Source organism: Gorilla gorilla, chromosome 16 (assembly GCF_029281585.2).
Source record: "Gorilla gorilla gorilla isolate KB3781 chromosome 16, NHGRI_mGorGor1-v2.1_pri, whole genome shotgun sequence".
NCBI lineage: Eukaryota > Metazoa > Chordata > Mammalia > Primates > Hominidae > Gorilla > Gorilla gorilla.
In genome coordinates, this window is record NC_073240.2 from 82,696,592 (window position 1) to 82,716,446 (window position 19,855).

Consider the following 19,855-nt stretch of genomic DNA (forward strand, 5'->3'; position numbering starts at 1 on the left):
CCTCTGGTTCCTCAACTCTGACATAGGGGAGTGGTCTTTACCTTACAGGACTGTTGTGGATGGTAACTCTCCTCTATTAAGAGTTTACCATCTGCCAGTCATTGTGCCCCAGACTTTAAATGATTTATTTATTGTTGTTTATTGTGGTAAAATACACATAACATAAAATGTACCATCTTAACCATTTTTTAAGTGTACAGTTCAGTGGCATTAAGGACATTCTCATCGTTGTGCAACCATTGCCACCATCCGTCTCCAGAACTCTTTCCATCTTTCAGAATTTAAACTCTACCAGTTAAACAAGCCCCTATGTTCTCCTACCAGCAAGTCCTGGGAACCACCATTTCACTTTCTGTCTCTGTGATTTTGACTACTCTACGTTCATCGAAGTGGAATCATATAAAATGGGTCCTTTCGTGTCTGGCTTATTTGACTTCGCGTAATGTCCTCAAGGTTCATTTATGTTGTAGCACGGGCCAGAGTTTCCTTCCTTTTTAAGGTCGAATAATCTTCTAGTGTGTGTATGTGTGTATGTGTGTGTGTGTGTGTGTATCACATGCTGTTTATCATCTGTTTTTGGGTACTTGGGTTGTTTCCACCTTTTGACTATTGTGAATAATGCTACAATGAACGTGGAGTACAGATTCCTCTGAGATACTGACTTCCCTTCTTTTAGGGTATATACCCAGAAGTGGAATTGCTGGGTCGTATGGTAATTCTATTTTTAAGTTTTTGAGGAGCCTTCAAACCATTTTCCACAGTGGCTACACCATTTTACATTCTTATCAACAGAGCCCAAGGGTCCCGATTTCTCCATATCCTTGCCAATACTTTGTTATTTTCTTTTCTTTTTTTGAGACTGAATCTCACTCTGTCACCCAGGCTCGAGCGCAGTGGCACGATCTTGGCTCACTGCACTGGGTTCAAGTGATTCTCCCACCTCAGCCTCCCTAGTAGCAGGGATTACAGGCTAATTTTTGTATTTTTAGTAGAGATGGGCTTTCACCATGTTGGTCAGCCTGGTCTCGAACTCCTGACCTCAAGTGATCTGCCTGCCTCAGCCTCCCAGAGTGCTGGGATTAGAAGCATGAGCTACCATGCCCAGCCTCTTTTCTTTTTGTTTATAGTAGCCATCCTAATGTCCTAATGTGTGTGAGGTGGTAACTCAGTGTGGTTGTGATTTGCATTTACCTAATCATTAGTGATGTTGAGCATTTTTTCATTTGCTTTTTGGCTGTTTGTATATCTTCTTTGAAGAAATGTCTATTCAGGTTCTGTGCCCAGTTTTTAATCAGGTTGTTTTGTTGTTGTTGTTGTTGCTGAGTTGTAGGAGTTCTTTATATAATCTGCAACTCAACTATTTATCTGAAATATGATTTGCGAATATTTTCTCCAATTCTATGAGTTGCCTTTTCAATCTGTTGATGATGTCCTTTTGATGCACACAAGTTTTTGATTTTTACATAGTCCAATTTATCTATTTTTTTGTTTCCTGTACTTTTGATGTCAAATAACTTATTTTTAAAAAACCTGTCCTCATTTTGAAGTGGGTTTTATTATTGTTATTATTTTACAGAAGGAAGAAATGGAGGCTTAGGAGGTTAAGTAACTTGTCTAGGTGTTCACACCTAGACAGCAGAGGAACCGGGACTAGAACACAAGCCTTTTTGACTCTAAGACTCATACTCTTAACTATTACTCCAAAGTGATAATAAACTGTGAGTCACAGCTCAGACAGTATAATAGTGATTGTGATGATTACGATATTGTTGATAATGATGATGTCATGACAGCATTGCCAAGAACGGACTAGCTCATAGAGATAACCTATGAAGTGGTAACTTTGCCTAGAATTTTCCAGCAACTAATGGGGAGAAGGTTGGAGAGTTGAGGGGGCCTCCTTGGGAACCCCTGCATTGATAGACTTTGGACTCTATCTAGAAGATACTGAGGAACCATTGATTCCCGGGGTATTTCTGGAAATGGAATTCATCAGCTATTTGCAGAGTGGGTTGAAAGGAAAATAATTTAGAATCCAGTGGCCCAGCTTTGGAGCTGGTACGGGGCTGGGAGCCTGATGCAGGAGCTTCTACTGTTTGTTTGAGGAGATGACTGATATTTTCTAGGTCTCTGAACAGCAACTCAAAGAAGCTGTGGCCCAGGCTGTGGAAAACACCAAGTTTGGAAAGGAGAGGCATCAGTGGAGTCTGGAAGGTAAGACAAATGGTGAACTTTGATGTAAAATATCTTTGCCTTCTTAGAAAGCTTAGGATTTATCCATTAACTCATCCCCTATCCAAGGAATAGTAACAGCATTTACCATAGACCAGCATAGTATGTAGACAAAGGCTGAAAACTAGCAGCCCACCAGCTAAATTTAGCTTATATTTTTGCTTTGTTTGGAAGACACGAGATTTTAAAAGCATCTGAATTTAAATTGCTACAAATGTGCCAGGCTCTCTCCAGCTCCCTATGGTCTCCACCATTCCCTTTATCCTGTACCAAGTTGCCATTCACACAATAGCCCCTGTAGGCATTTGAGTTTGCAGCCCCTAGTTTATAATAATAGAATATTAGAAAAACTAACATTTGGGAATATAATTCTGACATTTATTTAATTCTTATAATTCTTATAATAAATCAGAGACTATGCTAATTCATGCATTCACACATAATTTTTATGCAAATTTTTAAAGAAAAAGTGAGGCCCTCAGAGACTCTCTTACTCAAAGTCATACCACTAGAGCACAGAGGCTCTGGAATGGAAATCCAGCTGGCTTGACTCCCATGCCTAGCCATTGGGCATTAATCACGTCTACCATGGAACATCCTTATGAAAGAACAACATGCAACCATTGGCACTGATATTGACAAGAAATTAAATGATCTGGGGAAATGTTCAGAGAAAAGAACAGAACACAATTTATTTCAGCTCTGGTTTATTATTTTTACCCACCCAACATGCATATATGCTCAGGAAAGCATGACAGAGAAACTCACCAAAATTTTGACAGTAGTTATTTCTGGCTGATAGGAACACAGGTGAAGTGAATTTTTACTTTCATTCCTTCTTCCTTGTGGCTGAGTTTTCTCTAAGGAGGATGCATTATTTCATGATCAGGAAAAATAAAAAAGAAAACTTTTTATTTAAAGAGAAAGTGAGTTAGGAGCTTGGCTGGCCTTGGTTCTCTCTCATGGGGCTCCTCTGGCTTTCTTGGTCTCTCAGAATGAGCTGGAATTTGAGCAAGAGACTAGATTTCAATCCTCTCCCACCCCTTCAAGCTGTGATTTTAGAAAAGGGGCACCCTTGACAGCTTACCACTAGAGAGAAGGGCCTCTCAAGGATATGTGGGTAGCCCTAGTGCTGGAAACTAGGGTAGGGGGCACTGAGAACCAGGAAGAAGAGCTAATGGGGAGGGAGGGAGGAAGGTGCAGTGGCTAAGAAATAGCGGCTTTCTGCCCTCACCTCACCCTCAACTGGAAAGAAATAGTGACTTCTTCGTGTAAGATTCAAAGTGCCTTGACAGGTAGTTTCTCTGTCTTTGTTATTGAGCCTCAAAATAACCCCAGTGACTTTAAAATTATCATCCTCATTTTACAGATGCAGAAATGGAGTTGGGTCCCCCAGGAAGCTGACTCTGAGATGGAGTTTGGTCTGCAGGCAGTGTCCTGGGGATCACTACCTGTGGCAGGGAGGGGAGCAGGCAGGGTAGACAGAGGGAGGATGGAGCTGAGGTGCACACCCAACAGCTTCAGCCAAGCCCTGGAGCTCTGCAGCTAAAGTCCCCGTTAGAGTTGTCCTATGTTGGCCAACATAGCTGGGCCTCTGTAACCCTATCTCCAGCAGTCCCCGGAGATGGGCTGCCCCCTTGGACAAGGCAGCTGTCTGCAGCTGTGGCAGCCCCTGGAGGGACCCACAGCTGAAAGTAGTCTGCCAGCAGCACTCCCCACAGCTGGGACACCAAGCCCTTCCTCGATGGGTGATCTGGGTGGCATATCTCCATATACATCAGTCATAGGCTCAGAAAGCTTGAATGATTTTCCCAACCCAAAGTCATACAGCTCGCCAGGGACCAACACCAAGACTGCCATACTCCAGATCCACAGTGACTTCAGATAAGAAGCAGATGGCCGATGTGCAGTGTGCTGCCCGTGGCAGTCACAGGCGAGGCCAGGGGGTGTTTCTGTTTTCTGAAGCTCAGCTGTGAAGATTCCCTTGTGCTTCCCACACAGGTGTCAAAAGGCTGGAAAGCAGCTGGCACGGGCGGCCCACCTTGGAGAAGGAACGAGAGAAGAACTCAGCACCCCCGCATCGCAGGGCTCAGAAGGTCATGATCCGCTCCAGCAGTGACAGCAGCTACATGTCTGGGTCCCCAGGGGGAAGTCCTGGGAGTGGCAGTGCTGAGAAGCCATCCTCTGACGTGGACATCAGCACACACAGCCCCAGCTTGCCTCTGGCACGGGAGCCAGTGGTGCTTTCTATAGCATCCTCCAGGCTGCCCCAGGAGAGCCCGCCCCTCCCAGAGAGCCGGGACAGCCACCCGCCGCTGAGACTGAAGAAACCCTTTGAGATTTTGGTGAGAAAGCCTACGTCCTCCAAGCCCAAGCCTCCACCGAGAAAATACTTTAAAAGTGACAGTGACCCTCAGAAGAGTCTGGAAGAGAGAGAGAACTCATGCTCTTCTGGGCACACCCCACCCACCTGTGGCCAGGTAAGAGGATGGGTCCACAGGTTGAGTGTTTCCAGGACCAGACTCAAATCTTGAGCATGGGCAAATTAGCAAGTTAGTGTTAGCAGGGCCAGAATGAAAGTTTCTCCTGCTCCACCAGAGAGAAACTGTTGCTTAGGACTCAGCTGAGGACTGACCATGAAAAGATGGGTTTGAAGGTTGACAGATAATTGAAGTCCCAGTCCTGCTTGCTGGCATCTGGGTTCCCACCCGTAACACACTGGAATTTAAGGTTCCTTTCTTGTGTCATTTTTCACTCACCATGAAGGAAAAATACCAGGGCCCCTGCAGGGTCTCAGTCTTTGCATGTGGATCTTTGAGTGTCCTGCTTGTAGGGAGAATAGTGGCTTAAATAACTAAAAAGGGGCCTGGCACAGTGGCTCACGCCTGTAATCCCAGCACTTTGGGAGGCTGAGCCGGGTGGATCATGAGCTCAGGAGTTCAAGACCAGCCTGGCCAAGATGGTGAAACCCTGTCTCTACTAACAATACAAAAATTAGCCGGGCGTGGTGGCAGGTGCCTGTAATCCCAGCTATGCAGGAGGCTGAGGCAGGGAATTGCTTAAACCCGGGAGGCGGAGGTTGCAGTAAGCCAAGAACGTGCCACTGCACTCCAGTCTGGGCGACAGGGCAAGACTCCGTCTCAAAACAAAACAGAACAAACAAACAAAAAAACAACTAAAAAGGGACAAGAGCTGCTTACCCTGCTTCCTAAGTGAGTGGACTGGTATGATTTTGAGAAACTGGCTCCTATTTCTTCCCCAGTTATCTTTGCCTCCTCACTTCCTTCGGCGTGGATCCTTGGGGAGACCCCACCAATCTGTTAATTGGGGCTGCATGTAGTGGCTCCTTCCAAGGGCTATTGTGAGGATTAAAGGTAACCACTTAAGGCAAGTACCTGACAGCATCTCAGGCATATTAGCATTCATTGCCATGATCTTTCCCCATCAGGCCCCTTAAAGCCCTCCTTTCCGTCCCTTGCATAAAAGGCAGACTGACTGACAGACAGCTGCTGTGTCTAGAACCATTTTATGCGCAGGCTAACCACACTGAGTACTTTCATGTACATTGTGTCAATTAAATCTTACAACCACCTGATGGTGAGAGTCCCAGTTGTGCAAAGAGGGAACTGAGAAACTCGCTCAAGTTCACATTGCTAGTGGGTCACGGTTACCCACTATGCAATGCTGAGTTTCCCATCCTTACCCAGAAGCTGCCTCCCCCATCACGGAATGGCCCTGCAGGGGCCCTGGCCCTTCCCTTAAGCACACCGTGGGCAGGTGGGAGGGGGCCTCTGGAAATCCCCTAAAACAATCTACAGTGAGGGTTGGCAAGCTTCGGGAGGGGTAGTGGTGGAGACGGGATGTTAAGTAGGAGGGGTGAAAGTGAAGGAGGGAGGAGGAAGCCAGGTTACTAAAAAGGAAGTGCAGTTTTGCAGAGTGCTGGCAGGATGTGGCTGGTTAGCAACACGTGATGGAGTTATCAGATGGATCTGTTCTCCCACCCCCTCTTTTAAGCCCATATTTCATTTTCCCTTGGGCCTGAGACCTATGAGTCCAGAAGGGCAAATCAGGAGCAGCAAGCTGAGAAGCCAGTCATTTTGCCTTCCTCCTGGAGGCCCAGAAAAGGAGTGCAGTTGCCACAGCAGGTCTGTCCCAGTGATGCCCTCGGCAGAGCCACATAGGGTCAGGGAATATTCCCAAGTAAGGTGTCTGGAGAAGGAACTGGGGTGTCCTCAGGGAAGCCCAGGCAAGGAACTTCCCCACAGGTCATCTTTCATGCCCTGTGTGCCTCAGCAGAATACAGGGCTCCCTCCTGTACCTGCCCCCAACAGCACCGTCTCCTGGAGACAAGGCCGTTCTGCAGCTGCCCTCCTCTGTCTGCTCTGGTCTGTCCCACGTGGCCAGCAGATCCTTCTCCCACAAACATTTCCATAAAAGCAATCAGCACGACATACTTTTATTGGGCACTGGGAGCGGGGGGGTGTCACAGAGAAAGGATCATAGCACACAATAGAAAACAGGAAGCAATTTGCTTGAGGTCACTCTCAAAATTTCCTTGACCGTTCCTGGGGATTTCTCACTGGATGTTTTCTTCCGTGGCCACAGTGTCCACTGTCTCACCCTCCCACTTTTCCCTCCCTGCAGTCTTTTCTCTACAGGGTCCCAAGACTGTTGTCAAGCTGCTATGGATGACCCCCAAATCTTTCCCATCTACTCTAATTCAAGGGGACTTAACTCTCACAACCAATATGAACTTTGGGATATTTTCTTCAACAAAAAACTAACATCCCTCTTATAGAAAATCAGCCTAAACTCTCACCCGTGCTTAAAAAAAACTTGCAACACACAACAGGATTTTCGAAGAATCCTTTCTTAGAAAACAAACAAAAAAACCAAACAAAAACGTACTTTCTCCCCTCTATGCTGAATCCGCTCTCTCCCTCTTTCCTTCTTTCTCTTCTCCCTCCCTCATCCACCAAGCACGGTTCCAGGAAACACTAGTAAGAGAAAAATTTGTGTAAAATCAAATTTATTTCAGGGGCTAATTCTGAAGTCTCCCATGAAGAGGATGCAATATTGGATGTGTTGATGAAAAGACAAAACACATTTGTGCTGTTCTAAGATGTAAAGCTGCAGTGACTGCAGTTGGTATCACATGTGGCTGCCTGTAAAAGAGCTAACAATTCATGAATGTCAACAGATGTCAACTTACAGAGCTCCCAACCGGGTGAAATTAAATTTCATCCCCATGTCATTTCTCTTGTGGACAAGAGTCTTAGAGATCATCAGGCCAATATTTGGAGCTTCTAATGCTATGACTCAGCCTTACTTTTTTTAAGGGCTAGTTCGAGAAGCTCAATGATTCCTTTGAAATTGGTTGATCTCTCAATATTTCATAATGCTCTCCTAAAGCTCAGTTCTACAGTAGGGAACTTGAGCTGAAGCAATGCTCTGTGAATACATTTCTAACTTTTGTAGACCTTTCCTTCCTCCAAAATGTTTATTGTCAATGTAGATCTTAAAGTTCAGGTCATGGATATTTGCCATTTCTTTTTTAGTCCCAAAGGATGCATTTGTTCCTTCCTCTTTCCTTCCTCTCTGGAAGGAAGCCTGCAGCCATGTCAAATGGCCCATCATTACACAAATCTGGAATGAACCGGACATGGAGGCCACCACAGTATAGCAAAGCATTTCTCTTGCAGACAATCAAATACAGGTGGCATCATTTTGATGATGTCTGCTTTCCCAATCTTTTTTTCCAGATGGGTATTATGTTTGGTTGGGCTATGTCTCTGGAACACTATTTTTCTGCCTCTCTGCCTGCAAAATTCTTACTCTGTTTATGAAGCAGACAGAAAGCACTTCTCTAGGAAGCCTTCTCCACCTCTGGGATGGAACTGGTCTCTCTGTTTCCTCTGGGCCCTGACAGTACCTTAAGCACACTGTGTGATAATCCAAACTCTTCAAGTATTGCATGGCTATTCAGAGCCTGGTTCATCTTGTCCCTAGGCTGTTTTGGGAGGACCCCAAGGCTGCATCCAGGCTCAGTGGTGGAAACAATTCTGCAACAGATTGAGGATGTCACCCTAGGTGCCACAGAGGGGAGCAATGGCACAGGTGCTGAGTATCTGTCATCTTTTGCAGAACACTTACTAAATATTTGATGAGTGCTTAACAAGTGACAGCAATTGACAAGCATTTTCCTGTGTGCTCTAACCTTAGGGAACACTAGCTGCCAGGTTTTTTGCTGCCTTGTTTCTACGCTGCCCTATACCCTCCTGGGGTGGGTAGTTCACCAGGATGCAGTTGTAACTGAAGCAATGCCAGTCCCTTCACACTCAAAGCCTTTTGTTCCTATCACAAAGAGCCAGGGTCTTCAAGTATGTCAACAGTATGAGCCCATGACCTGGATACCAGGTTGCTGGAAGTCAAGGGATGCTCTGCATGTCTAGGAGGTGCTGGCTCTGCCATGTCAGCACCAAAGAGAAAAGAATCCTCTTTACATGGCTGCTGATGGACTTCTCATTGAAAGCAGCTCAATATCCATTTTTCCGTCCCAATCAAAGAGTGTCTCGCCTTCTCACAGCTTGAGGCTACCGTTTTGACATGGTCTCGCTTCCTGTTTACACCACAGGAAGCCAGAGAGCTGCTACCACTGCTGCTACCACAGGAAGACACAGCAGGGAGAAGCCCTAGTGCCTCTGCCGGCTGCCCAGGACCTGGTATCGGCCCACAGACCAAGTCCTCCACAGAGGGCGAGCCAGGGTGGAGAAGAGCCAGCCCAGGTAAGCTTTCACTGAGATCTTCCAAAAGGAAGGGTCTTTTGAAAAAAAGGTGCAGGGATAAGATAAGAGCACAAATTGGCCTGAGGATCAGAGTGCTCTGCATTGACATCACCACTGGACCTGGCTGATCAACAGTCAAGGGTTCCAGGTGCTGGGCAGCAGCACCGTGGAGGTGCTGTCCAGGGTGGGGAGCCTCCTGGGTGGACGGGTGATGCTGTGGGGGTGGCAGCAGGAATGCAGGCCATTCTGGATAATTGGGAGGATGGAGCCCTTGGAAGAGGTCCAAAGACACACCCACCCAGCCATCCTGGGCAGCTGCCTCTAGGGTGCCAACATTCCAGTTGCAACAGTCCTGCTGCATTCAGGATTTCTGAGTCAGAGAAGGCAATGCCAGAAAAGTATAAATAGCATCTACCAGTGGTCACCTCCTCCATGAGGTGGATAGCAAGGGTGAGTCCACATGGTACACCTGACAATGCTAAGACATGACTTGAATATTTATTTGCTTGCTAGAGAGAGCATAGGACTTGAAGTCAGGGAATCCTGGATCTGTCTGTCATTAGTATGATTCTGAGCAACCTACTTTGCCTTTCTGAGCCCAGATTCACTCATCAGCAATGTGTGGAAGAGCACGTAGACCCCAAGCATATGATGCATTCAGCAAGCACACATTGAATGCTGACTTCATGAGGCCCTGTGCTAGATGCTGGGGGGGAGAGAGAGAAAGGGATGAGTCCAGGTAGTCAGGTCCTGCCTCCAAGGAGCAACTAGTAGTGGCAGGAAATAAACATATAGACTATAAAACATATGACTGTTTGAGAAACACTACAGAAAAGCTCATGAAAGACTTTTGGAGGGCTAAGGGACATTTTGGAAAGATCTAGCACATCTCACCCAGAGCAGAGGCCCTGTGGGTGGAGGCTCCTCTCCCTTAGTCACCCTAATTGAGGAACATACTAGCAAAAGCAAACGCCTCAGTGTTTAACTGACAGGAGGTTGTCACTCCAATCTGCAAAGGGCTTGCCTGTGGAACCTCTGCCTCCTGATTCTCACAACAGCACCTTACAGCCAAGCCATTCAAAAATGCAGAAACAGGCTGGAGGCCTGGGCTCACTTGCCCAAGGCCAGTCTCTTAGATTGTGCAGAATTTCTCTTTGATATCATCAAGGTGTAATGCTCCATGATTCACTTCTTTTGAAACCTGGCATTGAGACAAGGGACAGGAGGGATCAGAGTTCCTTAAACTGGGTTGCGTTCCAGTAGCAAGCATCCCCCAAGGCACACAGGCCAGCCTCCCTCTGCCCCTGGGAAAGAGAACCAGGACACACTCTCCCCTACCCATGCAGATATGATGCTGGTTCAATGCTGGCTTCTGAGAAAGACTCCTATGTGCTCCAGGGCATGCCTGAGGTCCTGGCTGGCACAGAGCAGGTTGCACATTGCAATCCCCTGCTCATCACATTCCCAACACCCAGGCTGCATCCCAGGTATCTTCAGTCAGTACCTAGGGGTGGGCGTCAGTATTTTTCAGGGCCCTCCAGATTCCAGTATGTAGCCAAGGTGGAGAATCCTACTTCACAGATTTCTTTCTACCTGGAACCTTTTCATCAGCTTTTGAGGGAGGGAAAACACTCCTTTGCCGAGAGCAAGCTGATCAATGACCTGTGTATAGGCAGAGCAGCAAACACACGGCTTCAGGGCCCGGCAGGTACATACATGGGAAATGCTGGCTGGGTGAGAGGGAGCGTGAAGAGCTGTGGGAAGCCGAAGTGGCCCCATCAGAAGCTGTGCACAGGCACCTTGCTTTTTAATGACACGGGTAGGTCAAAGCACAAACAGCTGCCAACTCATGACCTTTGTCTTAAAAGTTTAAACGGCAAGAGAACTGCTTTGGCTTTTACACATTTAACATGGTATCTTGGAGGCTCCTTAGTGCAGTAGAAAGGACATGAACTTCAAGAGTCAGGAGACACAGGGTCTTGCCTGAGCACTGCCATCAGATGGCCCCTTACCCTTCTTGAAATGTAATATGCCAGAGGTCGGCCCAGATATTCTCTGAGCACCCTTCCAGGCCTAAAACACTAGGATACTGTGAGATTAACTCCGACTTCTGGTTCTTCACTCCTGCCTGTTGGCAGCTCAGTCAGGTAATAGCACCTGGAGTTCACCCACCTGGGTGTCCCCCACTTCTGCTAATCTCCTCCTCTTGAATCCTTCTTGCTATTCAGCTTGGAAACTAGAATTTAGGAAGAAAAGTCACTGTATGATGTAATGCACAGCTTTGGCCTTGTTTCTGCACTGTAGTGACCCAAACATCCCCGATAAAACACCCACTGCTTAAGAGGCAGGCTCGGATGGACTATAGCTTTGATACCACAGCCGAAGACCCTTGGGTTAGGATTTCTGACTGCATCAAAAACTTATTTAGCCCCATCATGAGTGAGAACCATGGCCACATGCCTCTACAGCCCAATGCCAGCCTGAATGAAGAAGATGCGACACAGGGCCACCCAGATGGGACCCCACCAAAGCTGGACACCGCCGATGGCACTCCCAAAGTTTACAAGTCAGCAGACAGCAGCACTGTGAAGAAAGGTCCTCCTGTGGCTCCCAAGCCAGCCTGGTTTCGCCAAAGCTTGAAAGGTTTAAGGAATCGTGCTTCAGACCCAAGAGGGCTCCCTGATCCTGCCTTGTCCACCCAGCCAGCACCTGCTTCCAGGGAGCACCTAGGATCACACATCCGGGCCTCCTCCTCCTCCTCCTCCATCAGGCAGAGAATCAGCTCCTTTGAAACCTTTGGCTCCTCTCAACTGCCTGACAAAGGAGCCCAGAGACTGAGCCTCCAGCCCTCCTCTGGGGAGGCAGCAAAACCTCTTGGAAAGCATGAGGAAGGACGGTTTTCTGGACTCTTGGGGCGAGGGGCTGCATCCACTCTTGTGCCCCAGCAGCCTGAGCAAGTACTGTCCTCGGGGTCCCCTGCAGCCTCCGAGGCCAGAGACCCAGGTGTGTCTGAGTCCCCTCCCCCAGGGCGGCAGCCCAATCAGAAACCTCTCCCCACTGGCCCGGACCCGCTCCTAAGGCTGCTGTCAACACAGACTGAGGAATCTCAAGGCCCAGTGCTCAAGATGCCTAGCCAGCGAGCACGGAGCTTCCCCCTGACCAGGTCCCAGTCCTGTGAGACGAAGCTACTTGACGAAAAGACCAGCAAACTCTATTCTATCAGCAGCCAAGTGTCATCGGCTGTCATGAAATCCTTGCTGTGCCTTCCGTCTTCTATCTCCTGTGCCCAGACTCCCTGCATCCCCAAGGAAGGGGCATCTCCAACATCATCATCCAACGAAGACTCAGCTGCAAATGGTTCTGCTGAAACATCTGCCTTGGACACGGGGTTCTCGCTCAAGTGAGTTTCTACACCCGGTGTTTCTCTTTACCTTTCTCATCTTTTTCTTTCTCATCTTTATTTTTAAAAATAATTCTATATATAATTTAAAAAATTCTCAGATATATTGATTAAAGAATTGTTCTGCCTCTTTCTTTCCATGTGTGTGATGTCTGAGTGTGTGTGTGTCTGTCTGTAGGTATTACACCTCTGCCTTTCACATTAAGGAGGAGTTTTCACAACATCTGGCTTCAGGAGGGCTGGGAGGTAGGAGGTGGGACTGGCTCCCTGGTGAATTGCTCATGAGGGCTGATGTACGCCTGTGGAGATTTGGAAGGTTGATGCATATCTGAAATGTCCTGCGGTTACTCAGAAAGACCAGAATGAGGCCAGGAAATTATCCATCAGGAATTCTTACTGCTCTCCAAATGGAATCCACTTGTACTCTGCACGTGGGTTCAACTCCCTCGTCAGGGAGTTAGGATGTCTGGGTCCTAGTCTCAGCTTAGGCACTGATTCTGACTATGAGCAGGTTCTTTCCATGCTCACCCTCAGATTCCTTGTCAGTTGAAATTAGGAGATGGATGAGACCTTCTATGCAGAACCAAGAGGATGTCAGACGTGCCATAGGGTCCCTGCTGTAGGGCTGGGGCTTGGTCTTCCCTCTGATCAAAGTAGCTCTGCATTTATTAGTTTTATTTATTATTCTTACACTGCTGGGAAATATCTGTAGAGTGAAGGTATGCTAGTATCTACTTATAGATTTGTTGCATCAAATAATATGCACGTAAGTGCTTGGCACCACACTTGGGACATAGTAGTTATACAATCACTGTTACCTCTTTTTAATATTGTTGTTCATACTGTGTGTTGTTTCTCCTTATGAAAGCCTTTCAGAGCTGAGAGAATATACAGAGGGTCTCACGGAAGCCAAGGAAGACGATGATGGGGACCACAGTTCCCTTCAGTCTGGTCAGTCCGTTATCTCCCTGCTGAGCTCAGAAGAATTAAAAAAACTCATCGAGGAGGTGAAGGTTCTGGATGAAGCAACATTAAAGGTAGGTTTCCTTTGTAAGCATCTGCAGTAACCAATGGCTTATTATGGCTGTGTGGCCACCTTAGTTGGGCCAGAGGGGAAGTAGCTTGAGTAGCCTGCTAACGTCAGACCCAGGTTGTGTCCTGTGATGGTGGGACACTGTAGCACTTGACCACAGTAAGACCTTCCATTTGAAGAGAGCCTTTTAGCTTGTGAACCACTTTCAGTAGATTGACTTCTTGCATCTTCTTTTGTCATTTTATAAATGAGAAAGGTAAGGCTCAATCAAGGTTACAGAACCTGGGTTTTCTGTCTCCAAGTTCAAGTTCAGTGCTGTTTCCACATTCCATGTGCTGCTGTCCTGGCATGTGTCTGTTGTGGGATGCTGTCCATTGTAAACAATGTGGGTTACAAGAGCTCTCACCTGGAGCTTTCATTATTTCCACTGTGCAAGGAGAGGTGGCTGATCCCAGGGCTCACAAGGCCCCCACGCTTCAGTCAAGTCATTCTGAAAGTCTCACTTCCCATATGTTTTCTGAGCATGACCCAAAGGGGTGTGGGGAGGAAGTGGCCAGGCTGAGCTGGGGCCAGCAGTCAAATGAGCTCAGGCTCATGGGTCCTGCACCCTCTAGGTGCGGCCCCAGGCCTCCACAGGCTTTTGGCACTAGAATGATCCAGGCTAGGATGAGAGGATAAGGAGGTTCTCGTTTTCCATACAAGGAGGCCTCATAGCTGCAATTTCCACTTCAAGAGTGTAGGTGAGTCTGATGAGCACAAGGTGCTGCTGTGCTGAGATTCTTTCTTTGTGGCTTTCACTTGTCACCTGGGACCATCATCCCCTAGGATCTTACTCAGTGCAAATGAAATAACAGAGGCAGAGCGTGTAAAACACAAAGAGCCATCCTGCCTGAGCTGCTCTGGGGAGAGTATTTGCTTTCTAACATGAGAAGAGCCTTCTACAAGGCAAGTAACCTCATACTTGGGTAAAAGTTGAGAGATTTGGGCTAGTGTTGGGGCTTGGAGGTGAGGGTGCAGTGAGGTACATTCATCCTTCCATGCCTTTGGGTCTTAGGGGCTCCAAGTCTTAGGATCATAGGGACAGCTGCAAGTCAGGTGCTCTAGTGACGCTGAGCAAGTGAATTCTTTGACATAAGTTTACTCCTTAGTGCCAAGGTACAAACAGGTGCCCCAAGAACCTGTAGGTGTACTTTATTTGGTCTGCATGGTGATGAAAAAAATATTGAATTCTATATATGATAAAACCTGAATTGAAACCTGGACTTTAGGGAAGTGATCTGGTAGCGCTAGTTCTGTATGCCTACGTAGAGCTGACCCTTTGAGCAGATGTGCTCGTTGGCGCTCTGCAGTTCCTATCACTCACATCTGCCCATTTGGCTCATTTTAGGGACCTGCCTGACTCCTGTAGGCATCTGAGATTGAGACCCCTGCTCTAGACTGGAATAGGAGTCTCTGACTGTGTCCTGGCTCCATGTGAGTCCCCGTCTAGGCTAGGAAGTACCGTAGTAATGTGTGTGTGTGTGTGTGTCACACTTGCACACTGTGCATTGGGGCAAGATGTTAGCTGGGCTTCCTTAGTGCTGCTGCTGTGACCTCTGGAGAAGGAGAAGGGAAGAAGGAGCAACCAATTCCTGCAGAACAGCACTGACCCCTGTTTTGTTTTTTGTTGTTTTTTTTTTTTGTTTTGTTTTACCTGAAGTCCTACAACCTGACTTCATCTCACACTGTCCAATATGCTGATTTCTGGCTGACTTCATGGCACTCCCCCTGCCCGGGTGTGGACAGGGTGAATGAGAGAGGAAAATAATTATGCTTGCTGCTTTACATACATTTTTTTTTCTTCTAAGCTTCCCATGACTCCTGAAGAGTCCGTTCTTTACAGACGAGGAAACTGAGGTTTGAGAAGGTGATGTAACTCGGAGGCTGGCCAAGCTGGGGTTTGAGATAACAAATCAGTCTGATGTCAGTCTGATGTTAAATTGTTCATCCTCTTGCAGTAAAATGTTTTTGAATGTATGTATTTCCTCCTGCAGCAATTAGACAGCATCCATGTCACCATCTTACACAAGGAGGAAGGTGCTGGTCTTGGGTTCAGCTTGGCAGGAGGAGCAGATCTAGAAAACAAGGTGATTACGGTGAGTGGCCAAGTGAAGGGGCATGTCACAGCCAGAGGCAATGGTTCTGGGGGAGGGGGACACACTTGCCAGGAAGGGGCCCTGTGCTGGGGAAATGAAGAATGCATGACACTAGGCCACTGGGCAGGTCCTGTCCACTCAGCACATCCCAGAGCCTGGGGCTGCGTGGAGAGGGTAGCAGGCCTGGCCATGGGCATCTTTTCCTGTGGGTCCCATTATTCTGGCTCATCCAATCTGATCAGCATTGGCTGCTGCCTTCAGGTCACCTGTACCTGACCCAGATGGTTTCTGGTTCGGCCAGTTTTGTGGAGCCATGCTGTGGCTGCTCTCTCTCTAAAGCCGAGTGCATTGCTATCATCCCAGGGCTGTGTTGTCTCAGGGTATCCTTTGTGTAGGCTGTGCTGGGCTCATTTGAATTTCCATGCCCAACTGAAAACAAATCCTCCAGTTCACAGCATCAGCCAGCATTCAACATACCACACCCCCTTGCAGTGGCAATGTGGCATGTTCCTGCGTGTCACTTCAGAGTCAATCGTGTCAGTGGTGACTTCCTTGATTTCTTGATAAGTTCTCTATCACATAAAAAGCACTTAAAACCGGTAAGTCTCTATTTCTCTCACTGAGTGCAGCTGAGTATTACAAAAAGATTCCTGACCATGTAGTTTACTTTCTACTTGAAGAGGAGGAAAGAGAGCTTGCCTGTGGGAATGGCACTTTGGGTATTTTTCTCTGTCCATGAGTAGCAACTTCTGTCCACGTCATCTGGCCAGTCACCCCTGAGACACTGCAGACAACAGGAAACTAGGAGGAAGGCGCACATGTTGGCTGAGCACATGCACAAAAGCTTCTTTCTCCTTCTGTGTTTGAGCATTTCTCTTCCTTTCCAGATGATTAAAAGGGAACTAACGTAGAGCACCATCCACGGCCATGCTGAGCACTCACTGACCTGTTGTCTAAATTCATCCTACCCACACTTTAGATTGATAAATTGGTGGCATTTATGCTTCTTTTATAGAGGAGGAACCTGAGGTTCCTCCTTTAATTAACTTTAATCTTCGTTGGCCTAAAAATCCTCTAGCATTGAGGAACCTGAGGCTCAGAGGAGAGGTTCTGCTTCATGCTTGGATGTTACAGCCTGGGGATTCTAACCATGTAACAGAATTTTTCTAACACCGAAACAATTTAGAGAAGCAAAGAGCTTTGCTCCTATCATAAAAGCAAAACTACAGGTACCACATTTTAGTGGTTTCCATGCATGCTATCACTCAGTCCTCTTAATTATAACGGACCTCATTAAAGAGGCTGAGGCAGAGACATGAGATATTTTTGTGTGTTTGTTTATCCCACATATCTTGCAGAAAGGGGACCAAGAGGTGATTGGAGGTAAAGAGTCAGAATTTCTAGGGGAGGAGCTATAAAAATGTCTAGACTGCCTAGGAGAGTGTTTCTCAAAATGCATTCTGCCAAATGAGACCGAGAATTTCTCTATGAGAAAAGAATTCTTTGTTGAAACACTTTGGGAATCCCCATCATACCCTGCCAATACTTAGAAATCTGCCATGCAGATTTGCATTGTAGACCCTCTAAATGCCTTTTGCTTAGAAATCTGCTGCCATGCAAATTTGCATTGTAGACCCTCTAATGCCTTTTGCTTTTTAAAAGTAGACAATGTCAGAGCTTTTGTTTCACCCAGTATTCCTCAAGTTTCTTTGATTTTAAAAAATTTTTCTTGGCCGGGTGTGGTGGCTCATACCTGTAATTCCAACACTGTGCGGGGCCAAGGTGAGAGGATTGCTTGAGCCCAGGAGTTTGAGACCATCCTGGGCAACACTGGGAGACCCTGTCTCTATTTTTTAAAAAATAATAGGAAAAGCCTTTTTCTTACACAATACCCGTTAATATGCCACAGAATCAGTGCCTTGAGAAAACTACTCTGGGGACTTCTGACCTAGGGCAGGTGAAGCAAAAGATTTTATATGGAATCCCAACTAGAATTGTGGTGGTACACTATAGGACATTGTGTTGGGATGGATTCTGAGGGCTTACCTGGTCATTACTGCTGGTGATCTCTGCTCTGGTTGGAGAAGGAGGGAATGCTGGCCTCTGTGCCAGCAGCTCCAATCTAGGACACAATTATCTTTAATCTGTGTTGGCCTAAAAATCCTCTAGCATTGACTAACTGGTTCAATCCTCCTCCAGCAAGTATGTGGACTGGACTTGTGTGATTTCTGGTCCTGACTTCCTTTGGTTTGCTCAGGTTCACAGAGTGTTTCCAAATGGGCTGGCCTCCCAGGAAGGGACTATTCAGAAGGGCAATGAGGTTCTTTCCATCAACGGCAAGTCTCTCAAGGGGACCACGCACAGTGATGCCTTGGCCATCCTCCGCCAAGCTCGAGAGCCCAGGCAAGCTGTGATTGTCACAAGGAAGCTGACTCCAGAGGCCATGCCCGACCTCAACTCCTCCACTGACTCTGCAGCCTCAGCCTCTGCGGCCAGTGATGTTTCTGTAGAATCTAGTAAGTTCTCCCAACTCAGTGGAAGCCACATGGGCCACATCCTCTTTGGCCATTTGGGGCCAGACCTGATGGGGCTACTCAGTAATCTGTGACCCCAAGAATGTGTGGCTGCCTAGTACACTGCCTGAGACGTGTTTACATGTGCCTGTGTGCAAACACGGGGGCTGTATCACCCCGGGCTCACTTGAAGCCCAGGGCATCTGTGGCCTGGGAGAGGAGAGGATCCCTAACAGAGATCTTGTGTTTTTCTCAGCAGCAGAGGCCACAGTCTGCACGGTGACACTGGAGAAGATGTCTGCAGGGCTGGGCTTCAGCCTGGAAGGAGGGAAGGGCTCCCTACACGGAGACAAGCCTCTCACCATTAACAGGATTTTCAAAGGTGTGGGGTGTGTCTGGTTCTTTGCGTGCTCTCCAGTTGTGGGCATGTGGCCAGGCCCCCAAAAGGCTTCTGGGCACTTTCTGGGCTATGTTGTTTCCCACAACTCCATGTCCTCTTCATAGGCATGCTGGTCTTTTTAGGGCTCAATTCTGCTTTTTCTACTTTTTCTCCTTTGCTCAGACATCCCCTCAATCCCCCCTCTGTTTTGATGGGTCTTCAAAAATACCTAAGTCCTGGGCTTGGTTCAGGTTGGCAGGGCCAGGACTCTAGAGTGGGGCACTGAGGCACTGGCCTGTGGGGCAGAATTTTAAAGGGGTGCCAAAATACTCAGTAACTCACATCGATACTATTTTAATGCAGCGTGTTTTTTAAAATTAATTTTAAAAAAACATGTTGGACAAAATATCAAAGCTTAAATCAAGACAGAGTCTGACTTTGTACTGCACACTTGGCCTCATTTGCCTTACCCTAGTCCTGGACACGTCAGCTCCTGCCTTTATTTAAAATGTTGATATTTTGTTCATCAGGGATTGGAGTACAAACCAGTCTGATATGGGGGTCACTTGGATTTCCCTGTGAAAATCATGAATGACTGTGGCTACCATGTAAAACCATCCCTGATTCTTTGGTGTTCCTCAAATTGGAGGTCTCCAAGCCACAGAGCGAGGGGTTGTAGAGAGAGGAGTACTGGACAGGGAGGCAGGTGGGCCAGGTTCTAGTCCCAGCTCTGCCTGTAATGTGCTGAGTGACCCTTCCCTTCTGGGCCTGAGGCTCTTCATCCATAAAAGGAGGTAAAGAGGTACAGGTGTGTGTCTGAGGGCTCTTAGGACTGAGACCCAAAGGGACTCTTAGCTCTGTCCCTCACCCACTATGAGCTCCTGCTGCCGACTGGTTTCGTTAGAGGAAGTTCTGCTGTGGCTGCAGAAACCCAGAAGGTAGAGTGAGGCTTACATGGCCTTCCCCCCAGAATCCATGTTAACCCCAATTCTGGGAAAGATATTTCTAATTTTTGAAGGTCAATTTGGAAGGAGCATTGGGTTCAATGTCAAGAGGACTAGATTCCAGTGTTAGTTCTGCCACATGACCTTGGTAGCATGATCTTGGACAAGTCACTTCACCACCATGGGCCCATTTGCTTAAATGTTTAGGATGAGACTACCAGCTGCAGGGTGATGTTGGAAGGAGAGATGCAGATTCTGGAGCCAGAAAGTCTGGGTTCCAGCCCAGGGCCCACCACTAGCAGCTGTGAAGCTCTGGGCCAGTTACTTGAGTTCTTGGTTTCCTCAGCTGTTAAAAGGAAACACAAATAATACATCCCTCATAGGATTACTGTCATAAATGCAAAACATTAGCACAACGCCTGTTACAATAATTG

General features: G+C 47.3%; 1 protein-coding gene across 9 annotated transcripts in view; it reads left to right on the top strand.

Moving 5' to 3' along the window:
- IL16 (interleukin 16) overlaps window positions 1–19,855 on the top strand; it is a 128,077-nt gene that overhangs the window by 107,056 nt on the left and 1,166 nt on the right. For 6 of the 9 annotated variants that reach the window (XM_055363648.2, XM_063698772.1, XM_063698771.1 and 3 more), the window contains 8 exons: window positions 2,127–2,214; window positions 4,234–4,712; window positions 8,867–9,017; window positions 11,322–12,417; window positions 13,286–13,454; window positions 15,484–15,585; window positions 17,843–18,101; window positions 18,355–18,480. In XM_055363648.2, the coding sequence (XP_055219623.2) occupies window positions 2,127–2,214; window positions 4,234–4,712; window positions 8,867–9,017; window positions 11,322–12,417; window positions 13,286–13,454; window positions 15,484–15,585; window positions 17,843–18,101; window positions 18,355–18,480 (2,470 nt within the window). Of the gene's footprint in view, window positions 1–2,126; window positions 2,215–4,233; window positions 4,713–7,387; window positions 7,460–8,866; window positions 9,018–11,321; window positions 12,418–13,285; window positions 13,455–15,483; window positions 15,586–17,842; window positions 18,102–18,354; window positions 18,481–19,855 lie in introns of those variants that run through there. The other 3 variants (XM_063698770.1, XM_055363651.2, XM_031002244.3) reach the window with 2 other exon arrangements.